The following is a 15061-nucleotide window of genomic DNA, read 5'->3' as shown; positions in this document are numbered from 1 at the left end:
CAGCAACATTTCGTTCTTTGTCCATATATAAGCTGCATCTGATTATAAGCCACACTTCGGGTTTAGACCAAAATTTTAGTCAAAATGGTGCGGCTTATAATCGTGCAATTACTGCAATTGTTTTCAAGTACTGAAAACAGATGGAAACTTGCACTGCAGGATCCTTTCAGCTATGAGCATTCAGCTCTTCAGCAGCAGCTCCCAAAATGATTTAAACAGTCTGTTATCACTTTGAAGTGTCTTTTTGCAGCTGGGGACCCTGGGACACAGAGCAGCTCACGGCTTGTGCCAGGGCAGCTGAGCAACATGGGCAACTCTGGGATTTTTCAATGTCAGGGTAAGGAAACAGGGAAGGCCCCAGGCTGCCTCTGCTCTGGGCTGCTGGAGCTCATAGGTACCACTCAGCCCAGGCTTCTGTGGCTTTGTGTATCATATCAGGCTGAACAAATGCCCCTCTGTCATGGTTCTCCTGCAAGGAAGTTCTGGGGAGTACTAATTTCAGGTACCAAATTAATCTGAAACACACTAGTAAAAATCAGACAGAAACAACAAAAGAGGTTTCTATAGCTGGAATTGGTATTCATAAACATTCTCAGACTGGCCTTAAGATACACATATACAAAAGAAGAAATAAACCAGAGCAGCTCCAAGTGATCAACATGGCAACAATATAAAATTTTCTGGTAACATGAACATAATCCATGTGCTGTAGCACCAGAGTGTAGAGTTGCAGCACCTTTCTCTCATGCCTGTGTGCTGTCACTGTTCCACAGATGAGACTGAGCAGTAAGACATTCCTAAGAGTTGTGCAGTGCTGCTGGATGAAGTAAAGCAGGAAGGTAGCAATCAGGAGTTTAAAGTTGAAGGTTCTAAATAAGTTTTAACCTATATAGCATGCAGCCAGTAACAAACCAGGGAAGCTGATGCTGAACTTGACTGGAGGAAAAGGGATGCTCAGGAGAGAAGAGAGAACAATATAAGGGTTGTGATAATAATGTTCTCTCCAATTCTGTTTTAAAAACTAAACCAAATCCATCAAAAACCTCTCTGAAAGACTGTCAGCATTTCTCTCCCAATGATGGCGGGGTGGAGATTTCCCAAAGCCTGGATTACATGCAGGACAAATGTGCTGCCTCAGGTATAGCCAGTCAGTGTTGGAAGAAGCAGCACGCTGGTAACAGAAGGAGTTGGCTGCAGATGATGACGAGGAGTTAATCACATCACTGGGGTTACACAAGCAGTTTTTATTGCTATTCTAAGGGTACTTCGACATGTTTTCATCCCTTCATTCAGCCCAGCCAGTGTTCAGCTGTTATGCAATCATTTTCATTAACAATTCTTTGCCAAAAGAAACATCTGACTGATCTTACAAAACTATAAAAGCATGAAAAAGAGAGAAACAGAACCTTTAAATCAGTTTCCCCATGAATAATTAACACAGACAAAGTTCATAATGGAAAGGCATTTTATTTTTACCAGGTAACACCCCTCCCTGTATAAAGGAAGTAATGGAGAAAGGGAAAAAACAACCCCTCAGAACACTACTGTCACCATGAACACTTGAAGGGTCAGATCTGAGAGTGGCAGCCTGCTCACATCTTCCATCACCGCCATGAGGCAGAGCTGGTTTTGCATTCCCCACAACCAGGTTCACATACAAAACAAGACTGATGCTGCCAGAGGCATTTTTAGCTCCTTGGGTCTCCTATGATATATTTTAACAGACCTTGGGCATACTAATAAAGCTAAAAAAAACAGAAGAAAATAATTTTAAAATTCATGGAACGGAGTTCACTGTGCTAGTGCTGTGTTCTTTTCAGCAGTAATTCACTCTAAGATGTGCAAACTGTATTAGGGGGCTGAAAGCATTAACTCTAATAAAAGATAACAGCCAACACACATATAAATAAACTCATTTCCTTTTTAAAACTTCATGGGAAAGTCAATTCCCATTGCATGATTGATGGAGACTTCCTAAATATTAATAAATATATTACAGATATTTACAAGCTTCTGATTTTCCCCCTCTGACGCTGACGTGAAGTTCAGCCTGTAACTAGGACATGCTGGGCAGCACCACGGGGTGCTGGGCCAATGGCTGCAGTGGATTTGGGATGCTGGTGCAGGCAGGGAGGAGATGCAAAGCTAAAAATAGCCCACTCTGCAGAGCCAGGCAACCAGAGAGCTGAGCTCCTTCAGGCTTTCTGCAAAACCAACCTGCTGCTTCTCCTCTTGCAGAATGAAATGCCAGGATAATGCAGAGCAACTGTGCCAGGGAAGAGGGGATGGAGAGAAGGGGAGAGGCAGCCCTCTACACTGTCTTCTGGAGCCTGCACAGCATGTGTCAGCAGCTTGGAGGGCTTTTTCCAGGGAAAAAGGGAGGTTATCCAGGGCCCTGGCCCATGGCAGCCCCGTGTGAGCAACAGGGAGCCATCTGTACAAGCACTGCATTGTTTTTCAGTGTTTGTGCCTGCCCTGAGCCAAGGACTTGTGGGAATTCCGGGAAGGCACAGGCTGGATCACAAGGCTCTGCCACCGCCCCAGAGCCACCCCTGGACACTGCCAGAGTGGAGCAGGACACAAGCATCAAAGACTTGTTTCCCTTTGCCTAAGAGTTACTTAGTCCCTCATCCTGCCTGCCCTACAACATCCCAAGTTCCTCTCCAAGAGGAAAATAAATGTGCTGGATGCTCTGCACCTCAGTGGCTTGAGGACACCAGGGAAGCAAGCTGTGAGCAGAGGACTGCATGACTGTAACATGGCCAGGGCATCTCCATGAAAAAATCATGACAACAACAACAGGGCAGATGCAAAGGGAGACTTCCTGCATTTGTTTCCATCTGGTTTCCCTGGTGCACTGTGCAGCAAACACACAGCCTGGTTTTGGCACAGAAACAAGAAAAAGTGCTGATGTGACTGAGATCAGGCGACCCTTCCAGCAACAGCAGAACCTTTCCCACCAGCCAGCCTGTGCTGCTCCCCTGCAATCTTACATCCCTGTCTCATGCCAGTGCTCCAGCTGCCTTAACATGCAAGACACTATTCCAGAGGCACCATGAGGAGAGGGCTGTGACACCTGACCTTAAATGGGACAACAAGGAGGGAGAGTTAGCACTGAGCCCTGCTTTTGTGTTTGCATTGTTTCAGAAATAAACAGAAATTATTTTGATAAGCCCTACATATGGGAAAATTCTCATTTTCTGAGGAGGTTTTTATGAAAAAATAAGGATGGCTGACTCCCTGGGAAGGTTTACAGAGACTTCTGCATGTGCTTTTCAAATCGGCCTAAAAGAGACGATATGGATGGCTGCTCCAAAGGCTGCCAAATGGGAGCCAAGCAGCCCTGGTGCCTCTCAGCCCAGGCACTGTGCCTTGCCAGGGCCAGAGGGGCAGTCTGTTTCTTGGGCTTTTTGGACAGAGGAAGCTGTTTTGATCAATACACCTTTAAAATTATGTTATGGAAGTCCAGTCCCAGCTACTTTGGAGCAGTTCTGAGGTATCTCTCATTAACTCGAAGTATAGAAATGTTAATAAATAGATCTGCAATTCCTGCTATGTCATTCTATAATACACTACTATATAGATATTAAATATGCCTCAGGGTATTAAAAATTTTATGAAAAAAGTTACAGTAGTTGATTTTCAAGTATTAATAACTTGGCTATGTTAGCTTGTTTTTAAATACCAAAAAGTTCTGGCCCCAAATTATCGACTAAACTCTGACTATGACTGAATTAAAAAAAAAAAAAGTATATTGAATATTAAAAAAAGTGCAAAAAAGCATGAGATGTCAGTTAACATTGTAAAATTGTTGTAACTTTTAAACAATTAGTCTAGCACTCCCTTGTGAGTGAATTAAAAAGGGGGGTTAAGAATGAAAAAAAGATTAAAGAAAAAAAAAAGAGAGATTGCTCCCAATCTGAGAGACCACTGTCCCAAATTTCATCAGAACACGAATTTTTACAGCCAAGTTACAAACCCCAGAAAAAATGGGGTCACTAGTGGATATGCTGTCAGACAGAACTATAGCAGTATCTGTGTGCTCCATTATAATACAAATTTACACCTTACTGCTTTCTCTGAGTAACCATGAGAACAATTTTACAGGTATTCAGTTAAAATTAGAAGCCTCCCTTATTTCCCATCCTCCCCATAAACTGTACAACTTTGTCTACTACTAAAATTCACTGCTACTAGTAGTCATTATCATACATTCAAGATAGAAAGTAAACTACCAAAACCTGCTCAGGAGTCACTCAGAAGGACACTAAGGCTTAAGAAGTACAGCAGCTCAGGGGTATGACCGACCACACGGGCAAAGAGCTTTGTCACCTGCTTTGCCCCAGGACACTGACATTGAAGAGTCCTGTACTGCACCCTGATCTCAGAGCAACCAAAGTGTTTCAAAGGAAGATGGATTTGATTGGAGCTGCTCATGCTGAGTGCCTGGTGTGCGACACGGCCCTCGGCTGTCTCAACAAGGGTGTGAGCATTCCGAGGGTGGGAATGCAGCAGGACCTACTGTTTGCTACCGTGCTAACACTGACACTGTGCTAGATCTGATTCTCCATCAGACACCTCCATCAGCTCATCTCTTGAAAAATGATTCAAAGCATGGTTAAAAAAAGATTGAAAGCAAGAAAAGGCTTTCTCACTTCGACACACACGTACAAAAGAGGCGACAACTTCAAACTGTTGATTTTTTCCCAGCACGAGCAGCCACCCCATCGTGTACCACCCTGCACAGATCCCAGCACAGCGCTCTGTGTCTCCAGGAATTGCTGTAATAGGAAATCCTGTGACCGAATGCAAACCCAAGCCAGTCAAGTGGAATGAAGCGACGGGGTGACAATCCGGTGCCAGCGGCCTCACGCATGGATGGTGACCTCATGGAGATGGAAGCAAAGCAGAAGGCACACGGCTCAGATCTCATTGATCGTCCTTTCTGAGGGGCAGTACTCCGAGGTTCCTGGAGATGACATGTAGAAGGACTGCGTTTTCCTTTTTAACCTGGCTCGCTTGTTGGCCAGAGACAGGCTGCGCCGGCTTGAGTTGATGATTTCTGAGATGAACTTCTTGCAGTCCACACAAACCTCCATTGTGCTCCAGTCCTCCATTAATTCTTTGGGAAACTCTTCATGTGACTTATCCACAGACTTGGACCTTGAGGTCAACCTGAAAGGCAAAAGAGCAGGATCTGTCATGTTATTTGTCAGCTTGGCTGTAGGCTCCAGAAAATCACGTCAGAAAGGTTTGGATTTAAATTTTCCTTCTTCCAAATTACACCAAACACTGGAGAGGACAGCTTCTACCTGGATTGGCAAGATTGCAGGGTCACTGACTGAGGGTGTATGTAAATTTTACATCCTGGAAAAACAACGTTACTAGTACCTAAACTAGCTGATGTCTTTGGCTAATCTACACAGCACCGCAGCAATGGTGATCTATGCAACAGGTTTATACAGTATATTCCCTCAAAAAGGAGCATTTATTTTCTATTTAATTTCTTGGATTAGTTTTGACAACCATCTGTGTGTACGAGATAAAAAAAAAACAACAGATAACTTCATAACATTAAAGTGAAAAAATTATGAAAATTGGAGTAAGAAAACTTAACAGAAAAGAAGATAAATCCATGCACTAGACATCATTGAATTCTCAGTCAGTGGGTGATTTAACCCTGCAAGATTTATCTCCAGAGAGTCCATTCACACCAGAAAATTCACATTAAGGATATTTTCTCAGAGGTCCTACAGAAATACAGTTGTCCCAGACTCTCATTATTTTTCAGCTGTAATGTGAAAAAGGTTTAAGACACTGTTATGTTGCTATTTCTGTAAATCAAAATGACTAGAAGAGACCTGGCTTTTCAGGCTTCAGAAAACTTACTAGAGGCATTAGAAACATGGCCAACTACAAAGCAGGTGAGCAGCACCTTCATGATTGATAATCCAGCATGAAATATTTGGGGAACATTTGCAACGGACAGAAGTGAGGCCGCGTTGTCTCTCACCTGCTCCGCAGGGAATGGTGGTGACTGGTAGAGGGTTTCTCTGGCCTCATGAAGCTCTCTCCCCTTTGCAAGGTTGAAGGCCCCAAGGAGAAGATGGGAAGGGTGGAGTATGGCTTTGATGGCAGCCGCATCTGTTGGGAACAGCACAAGGCACGTGCAGCATCATTACAAAGATCGCAGCTTTTTAGAAAGGCTCGAAACATAAGTTTCCTTACTTACTTTTTTGCAACACTGTGAGCATACAGGCCTGTGTAAAAAAGCAAGAGCATGAATCAATCCATTGGGAAAAATTATGTTTAAATCAAGAATAAGGAATTTTGGGAATTAGAAACCCTCCATTCTCTCCTTAAACAAACATTTTTATTTTTAAAGCTTCTTCAACATAGCAACTTCAATCAGAACATGAAGCCAGAAGCAAGTAGAAATGCTGAACAAGAGCTACACCTAAATTTAAAAGTAGGGGAAAAAAGAAAAATAAGCTAGTTTTCCTCTAAACTTCTGGTAAATGAGACCAAAACTCAGTGATTACATAGATCTTCTGACTTATTGTCTCACTGTTAATTTAAAATTTATAATTTTGCCTAGAAATATTCCTTCTTGTGTTTCCCCTGCCCCTATTCAAAAAATAGCCCAAAAAGTAAATTTGCCTTGAAATGTTTTCCCCAAATGCATAGGATGTAGAACTGCTGAGTGGGGAGTCTGAGTAAATTTAATCTTGATTCCTCATAAGCATAAAAAAAGAAATGTTTCTCTCACTTTTAGTTACAGTCCAAGGAAGCAATTCAGTCATTCACAAATGAAATGTTTCTGCATAGTATTTTGTAACACAGACTGTTACAGAAATAAACCCAACCAACAGTATGCAGCAGAAATTTTTGAGGGTTTCTAATGTATAAATCAATAATTTTCCCTATGAAATTGTACTCATTATTAACATATAAAATATTTACCTCTTGCAGAACTGACAAGTGTAAGACCAGGTAAAGAAAGAAAACCTTCTTGTTCGACAGCAAAAGCAGAGCTAGAGGAAGAAGAACAGAGGAATCCACAGTGTTAAGCAAAGTCCCAGACAGTGATGACTTCATTGACCAGTCGCTGTTGCCAAGGTCACAGTGGCAGTGCTACATCCACTTCTGGGGTCTGTACTTCTAAGATGATATTGACAACAAGGTCCAGAATTGTATCTTCATATATTTAGAATTAGCCTTTAATTGTTTTACCTAAATTAAATACTTGCCCATTAACTAGATAACTTTGGTTAGAAATAAAAGCAAACAATTTTAATAGTGGAATAAATTAATTAAAGCCTCAACCTACTTTGAGATTTGATAAAAGCTCATCACTAAGCTTTATATATCATGACAACAGGCAACAGCTGAATCTAATGAATGATGTTATACAATTCTTGTTCCTCTGCCTTCTGTGTATTAAATCTTTAAAATAAATCTGCATACTAGACACAGGTAGGCCTGTAGATAAAATACACGGTGAAGTCAAAATAGACTTCCTGAAGGTGTCCAAGAAGCACAAATCAAAAGTGGGAGAAAAGGATGCTGCTTCTTCTGGGAAGTACCAATCTCCAATCTGCAGTTTAAAGAAAAATGCATTAGTTAAAGGGTCTCTAATATTAAACCTCCTTCTGGGGTCACATGTGGCATCATTTCTCTGAAGACTTTATTTCCCTCTGTGCTTTATAGTAAGGATTCATATATGAAGAACTTGTAGTTTTCTATTGTTATCTGTAATTCTTTTTTCTGGAACAGAAAAGGTAATCAAACCTGCAGAAGGCATCACATACAGATACACTCTGATAATTGCAAACACTACTGCATTTTTATAGACAATCGGAACAGACAAGTTGTTTCCATGAAAAGTTTTGGTGTTTCTGGACATCATTTGAAGAAGTTGACCCATGTGTCACACATTTAAAGGCATGTTTGGTGGATAACTCTTCTTTCTCTCCAATAGGGGGTAAGAAACAAATGTGTAAATGGGAGGCTTGTGCAACTGGCCTCCTTCAGTACCCTTCAGAGCCCCCCCAGACTCAGCCCTACCTTTCCTTTCTTGAGAGCAGTGTAGACATCTTTATATTGCTGATACTTCTCCAGCTCCGCCTTCACAAGCACCTGACGGATGTGCATGACCTCCTCCACTGTCAGAGCCAGACATTCCACAGGGTAACAGAACTCCTCCTGGAAGTCAAAAGCCCCATATTATTTCAAAGACAAACGGCTTCTTCCAGAGTTCAACCTTGACAACCAGCCACCTGGTTAGTAACTCCAGAAACAGGGAGTTTCTCCCATCAAACTGGAATAGCACTGGCTCATTCATGGGCATCACATGAGTGCCAAACCATTGGAAGCTGCATAAGTGTCATGTAAATGGTCTTATGTTCAGCCTTCACAACAATTACAATCTTTCCTCCTCAAATCACTTGACTCTTCTCCCCATTTGTCTTTTATTATGAACATTTGTTTCAAGCCAATCAACATTCAGATTCATAATTTGAAAGGGAAAAAGTAATATGGTAGATGGCATTATTTTATGTATACTGTTTCAGGTATACATCAAATAATTTCTCAGAGACCTCGTGATGCCCAGAGTGGCCAAGGAAAGTTGTTAGTAGCCCATTCTAGCAGAAGTTTTTATTCAGTGGTACCACATCTTGGTGCTCACATGATCAGAATCACACCAAGGCTACAAAAAGTTACATCAGTTCAGGCAGAAAAGTTCTCCTTTCTGCTCCAGAAAGTAGCAGCAGCAGTTTAAGCTTTACAGAATAACATTCCAGTATCAAGCAGGTGAACTGGTTACCCAGTGTTGCATTATAAATGGTAGACACTTAAATAGAGAATTAACAGCACAACTTTCCACTTACAAAATTTTGCATCTGATCTGTGCTGCAGCATTTAGAAGAATATTGTGTGCAGAACTCCTGAATTCGGTACCAGGGAATAAAAAGCACCAACCCAATTTGTAATCCAGCCCAGTAGTTGATTATACATTTCCAAAAGAAAGACAGAAACCTCTGTGGGAACTCCCATTGCTTAATGCTTAGTGAACCTTTTCAGTCAGCCCAGAGGGGCTACTGTGCAGTAATGACAATGACAGGCAATGCTCTCTGAATAAACGAAGGAAATTTCTCCTGCATACACAAAGACGTGGCTGACAGTTTGGAGATCTCGTTTACAAATTGAAGTGATGAATCGGATTAGTACGGAAATGCTCCATTTCCATGTACTCAGAGGTCTGTTCTGTCTTTCCATCAGATTAAAAAGAAAATCTTTCTACGTTGCAGACCTGGCAAACATTAGCATTTAGAAACCACCACATTTTTAAAAACTGTTGTCTTACCTATCTAGAAAGGGAACACAAAGAAACTTCACTCTGTTTAAGGTACCCCACAAAAGACTAGAATTGAGTTAACTTTGTTAGATTTGCCAGCTAAACCTTTAGGATGTGGAACGCTAGTTTTCTAGAAAAAACAAACTACATCAAAAGCAGCTGCAATTTGTTCTGAGGTGCAAAACTGCACAGCCAAAACAAAATATCTTCTGTTCCTTATGAGCGACTTTGCAGCTAACCAGCAGCTCTCAGCATTTCGTTCTGGGTTCTTCCCATAGCAACTGCCTTGCTGTGGGGAAGGCACGGCTGGGGTGGCATGGCAGAGGAAGTGGGTGGGAAAGCGGGATGCACACAATGCCAGCAAAACCCCCCGAGTCTGTCTGCATCGTGGGAGACTGAGGGAAACTATCGAGGTGAATGGGGCTGACTGAATGCTTGCAATCAACCAGAGCTTTAAGTCCTTTAGAAATACATTTCTTACTTGAAGCTCTTCCTTCCCCCTCATGAACGCCCATTCCTTTATTTTACAGAACGATGACGTCGGGGAATATTGCTCCTTTGAAGAAATTCTGCAGATCTGCTATAGGTGTAGAGCACGTACTAGGGGAATGAATAGTGTGGGCCTGTTGTCGTACCAATCAAAAATGAATACCATTAAAATAGAGATAGCCAGCAGGCAGCAGGGGAAACATAGAAAATATTCACGTTTAAATGCTAATGTTTTAATTCCAGTGGTTACACAAGGACAACAAAATGTTAATGCAACATTAAATGAAAGATAAATAATCTGATTTCAGAAAACTGCTTGGGTTTGTTTTTTTTCCTTTTCAGAATATAAATAAGTACACAAGAAAATCTTTTGTTTCTCACTACCTCTAAGGCATTGAAATTAATTAAATTTTGCTAAGCACTGGATAAACTTCATTGAACAATGATGCTTTGGATTTATCGCTCAAACTTCCAACAATAGCTGCACCCAAATGCAGCAGCTCCAAGTGAGAGTACTCTCTGCAATACTCACATATGACAGAACACAGTAAAGACAAGTGGTTTGAATGGTTTTGATTTTCCAGAATTATACTCCATACTCTTTTTAATATTAAACACAAGCCAGTACACTTATTTTTAAAGGGGAAAAATATTATTTGAAAATACTATTTTGAACTTGAAGTTTTTGTGATCCTCTTGGAGACTGGCTTAACACTGACTATGCAATCATCTTATAAACACTATACCTTAAGGTGTGTAGGTATAATTTTTTTATGCAGGAAAAGCAGGTAGTAAGAATTGCATATCCATAATGTGCTTTGTAGGTCATTCTCAGTGTACACCTAATAGGTTCTTATGACTAACACATTTTTTCTCTAATGTATTCCTTCTTCTCATTAAAGGATGTCACTAGATATTCAAATGAGTTGCATTAGTAAATTGCAAAATGAATGAGTGCCAGAATGGTCTCTAAATTCTGCAATTCACAATTAGTCAGGCACTCAGAACTCTTGCTCCTTTTGCAGACTTAAAGTTTCTAAAATATCAGCTGGGTATCTCAACTATAAACTCTCCTACAAGAGGTTTCACCCTTCCAGTTATTGGTTGGGACAACAAAAAGAAGGAAAAATTAAATACTTCATGTACAGTTAACACAGGAGTAAATGAATTACTTTTTCTTTTCAGTGGATTTGCCTTCCCTGATAGATGGACGTGACCTATTCTGCAAGTTCTGATACATGAGTGCACTGAGGACCAAACCAATATGTAAGTTTTCAAGTAAAGCAGATTGCAAATGCCCTCCCATTCTACGAGTGTACCTTGGGAGAAACATAAAACCTCATTATTTTCAACATAGTCCAAGGATCACAATAGTTTTGCTGGATTTTTGCTGCAGGATCTTCATGTGCTGTAATATTTAAGGTCTGTCCCATTGATAATCTGGTGATGTTGCATTTTTAGTTTGCTGTCCTTTCAGAATTGATTTCTTTTCCCCGTGAGGTGATTGAAGACACACAAATATCCTACACACATTGAAATCAAAGTCAATCAGGTGCAATGTCCCAGCCTAAGCTGTAATTCTTGCCACAGCTGAGGAAGTGCTCCCCTAGGAGGGAACATGCTGGTGAAGGTGATTTCCAAAGCCAGCAAAAAGAGGCAAACCTTTGCGGGTTTCCACCTGCTGACAAAAGCTCTCTCACAGAGATAGTACATAGCCCCTGCCACCCCACACATGGCTGCTTCAACGGGATGAGAGCTGAGCAGAGAAGCTGTTTGCACAGTTGTAAAAAGTGGTCTGAAAGTCATCCTTGGAAATAAACTGGTTATCCTAGGAACCTGAACAATAGATAGGAAGCAGAGAAGCGAATGCTGTGTATAAATGAAACCATTAGCTTTGGTCCCCTGGGTCATGAAAAAAAGTAATGATAATAAAAATAATAATTTAAAAACAAAAAGACTGCAAAGGCACCCAGATGTAAATCTTAGGCCACTGAATTGATGTCACTGATTAGGTACCAAATCAGCTCACTACAGCAACCACCAGGGCTAACCCCCCCACCACCAGAATCACAGAGCCACCCTGCTTTTCCATGTAGCACTGGCAGGGTAACATGTCAAAAGGACTGTGTTTGGTACCTTTCCAAGTTTGTTTCCCCTCCTCACCCACTTGGGCCTAACTACCTCTGTCTGATGAGATGCCAGTGCACAAAACCATCGTTAGTATGCAAGACAGAGTACAGTTTCTTGCTAACCCTGCCTGGTTTCACTGGCACTGACAGCTATTTGCTGACAAGGCTTTCACCTTGGAGAGAAACCAGGGTCACAGGAGCTGGTGATAAGAAATTACCTCCATCAATCCTGGAGGAAGTGGTAGAGAAGTGTGAGGTTAAATAAAAAATAAATAATACTCTGTACTTATTGAGAGCATTCACTCTGGGAATGGCAATTTCACAGGTGCAACATCTGGTGCAGCCACTGGAAGAGGCTGGCATCCCTGCGGGAAGGAGAGAGTTGCAGAAAGCCAAAGTGTGGAACTGGGCCAATGCCAGCATACCAGAATGCATCTCCCAAAATGAAAAATAAGTGTTGAGGGAGGTGTCTGTTACACCCTAGAGGGCACTATTGCCAAGTTAAAGAATTAGCTCTCAAGCCATCAAAAAGGTTCTTATTAACAAAACATCATTTCACTACCGGTTTCCTTCTTTTTCACTTCAAAGTCAAAACCAAGCTAGGTGACAGTTCTCTAGGGGTTTTTAAAAAAAAAAAAAAAAAGACCAAAAAACCAAAAAGTCCCCCTAAGCACAAAAGAAACTAGTAAACCCCTTCCCATCTGTTCCCAAATTAGCCTGACTTAATCTAATGGCTTTTTCTCCCTTTTTCTTCAGTATTTTTCAGGGGGAATGGAATAATTGAATTAGTTTTTCTGCAATGGTTTTATTTTTAATGTATTTTTCTAGACATATGTCAACGAACAGACTGACAGAGGGAGAGGAGAGTATGTATGTGGTCAAGAAGATCCTGGTAAGAACTTGGTTCACCTGTTTAAAATAACAGACTCATATAAGATTTTAAATTGCATGATCCTCTGAAGTACATGAGATTAATATTACAATGTAGCACACTCAGATACACTAAAAGTATGATGGAGCAAATGTCTCAGTATAACACAGGATGCTTTCTCCCATCCTCCCTTTGAACTATTTGTCTGTTAATGACACTGGGCTTCCCAGAAAAGAAAGTCTGGGTTTCCACATACAGGGAATGCAGCAGGAGGTGACAGAGTAACCCATTTCACATGACAGTGACTTCAAACACATGCTGAAGGAGCCCTTCAGCATGGCTCTGCTGCAATACATCCTGCTCCAAGTTCACTTTGGCTGGAGATGTCCATGTGGGCTGTGCATTTATCAACATATTACTACCTGCACCTGGAATAAGAAACTACATTCGACTTGGAAGGATGTAAAAAAATCCAGCAGACCTCTGAAAAGGAAAAGCCCGTTGTGGGAATATTTGGAGGTATTTTTCCTGTAACTGATCAGCTTCATCATCTAATATGTTTGGATCCTGGCTGTCATCTTTGGGCTGACCAAAATGCTCTTCAAAGCCCTTTGATACCACTGCTCTACAAGACAGGGCAAGTGAATATTCCCTTCCTTTCAAAACTCGGATGTGTTTATAGATTTCTCTACTGACCAGCACCTCATGGGGCACACTTTGAAACCCTGCTGGTAGCAAAAGACACAAGGAACATACCCTGCATGAAATTACAAAGCACTAATCGCTATGTCAGCATAAACAAAGCAGGTTTTCATACCCTTTGCTGTTTGTACTCTGTTGGAAAACAGTTCTCAATTAAAGCTAATTGATCAAATGCACTGTACTTTCTTTTCAAGCAGTAATACAGGTTTTTGCCTCAGTAACTTCAACAAAGCAACACAGACAAACCTTGATTTGGATTACTGAAAGAGTTTTCATATGTATAAACATTACCAAGCAAGCTTTTAAGGTGGGAAGAAAAGAAATAATTCCATTCATCCAGTCATTAACCGCAATACTTCCAACAACTAAAAAAATTCCCCCAAATACCAAAATAGATCCACTGTTTTGGAATTGTCTCTACTGAAGTGGAATGTCAGTAAGGTGAAGTTCATCTGTTTTGGTAATTTTCTGAAACAAAAATCAAGACACGTGGTTTACCCGGAGTCCTAATCACAGTGCAAATGTTTTCTGAGGCACCTGTACCTGGGATTCTGGATAAATATGTTAGAGAGACAGAGTTCAAATCTTGATTTCAAAACACCTTTAGTAGCCAAGAGCTGTTTCTGAATGGAGGAGTTTTCTTTGGGTCATGTTCTAATCACACTGAAGCCAAGTTTTAATTTTCATTATACTCTTAGCATTCCTCTTTTTCTCTCTCCTACCACCCACTCCACTTACAAGTGACCTGGAGCTCTGTTTTGAAGGGGGTAGGAACTGTCTCACATTGGTTGGTGTTTCCTTTTCAATGGAGTGTCTCCTCTGAGGTGGCTGCCGTCTCTCGGGCTGCGGTGTAGACGATATGGGCAAGAACTTTGGAGGCACTAAGGATTCAATCAGTACAAACATGTTAGTTCCTCTATGAGAGACTGTTGGATAACATTGCTCAGTACTTAATCCAGCCACTGATTTGCTAGAATTCCTACTGCTGGTGGCTGAAGTTACACATTTATACTGAGGTGTTTCAGGATATTATTCTACTTATTTCACCATCATGCACAGAAAACACATGTATCGATTACACAGATCATTAAAAAGCCTTCCCAGTGAAACTGAAACACTTTGAAATGAAAAATATTGTTACACAGTAAAACCTGCAATAACTGTGCCTGAAAAAAAACCCCAAAACAGATCATGCCCTCTTCCAAGTAAGTATTTATGAGAAATACTGGTGATTGCTGAGTATCTTTGAAACACTGCCACAGTGGCAGAGACAGAGGAAACATCTGAACTGGTCTTAGGTTAGAACATGCTTCTGTAGCAACAAATTATTTTATGAGATGAGCATAGCTAAGCTATCCCCTCCATTCACTTCTGACTTCCTCTACAGTCTAACAGAAACTTCAAGGATGAAATCTTCTGTTTCACAGATATATCCATCCAGAGTGGAGGGTAGTGCCTTCCAATTGTGTATTACATTTAACCCATTCAGCAGGGTTCAGCTTTAGTTCCATT

General features: G+C 41.1%; 1 protein-coding gene across 4 annotated transcripts in view; it reads right to left on the bottom strand.

Annotated features, from left to right (window-relative positions):
• Positions 1-554: 554 nt before the first annotated feature.
• SPIRE1 (spire type actin nucleation factor 1) overlaps positions 555-15061 on the bottom strand; it is a 129585-nt gene continuing 115078 nt past the window's right edge. For 2 of the 4 annotated variants that reach the window (XM_042779108.1, XM_042779109.1), the window contains 6 exons: positions 14333-14430; positions 8068-8205; positions 6964-7034; positions 6233-6260; positions 6014-6144; positions 555-5175 (listed from right to left, as the gene is read on the bottom strand). In XM_042779108.1, the coding sequence (XP_042635042.1) occupies positions 4923-5175; positions 6014-6144; positions 6233-6260; positions 6964-7034; positions 8068-8205; positions 14333-14430 (719 nt within the window). In that variant the 3' untranslated portion in view covers positions 555-4922. Of the gene's footprint in view, positions 5176-6013; positions 6145-6232; positions 6261-6963; positions 7035-8067; positions 8206-14287; positions 14431-15061 lie in introns of all 4 variants that reach the window. The other 2 variants (XM_042779107.1, XM_033052138.2) reach the window with 1 other exon arrangement.

Source organism: Catharus ustulatus, chromosome 1 (genome assembly GCF_009819885.2).
Source record: "Catharus ustulatus isolate bCatUst1 chromosome 1, bCatUst1.pri.v2, whole genome shotgun sequence".
In the NCBI taxonomy this organism is placed as follows: Eukaryota; Metazoa; Chordata; class Aves; order Passeriformes; family Turdidae; genus Catharus; species Catharus ustulatus.
The sequence above is the reverse complement of the archived record's forward strand: the minus strand, read 5'-3'. Positions and strand labels throughout refer to the sequence as shown.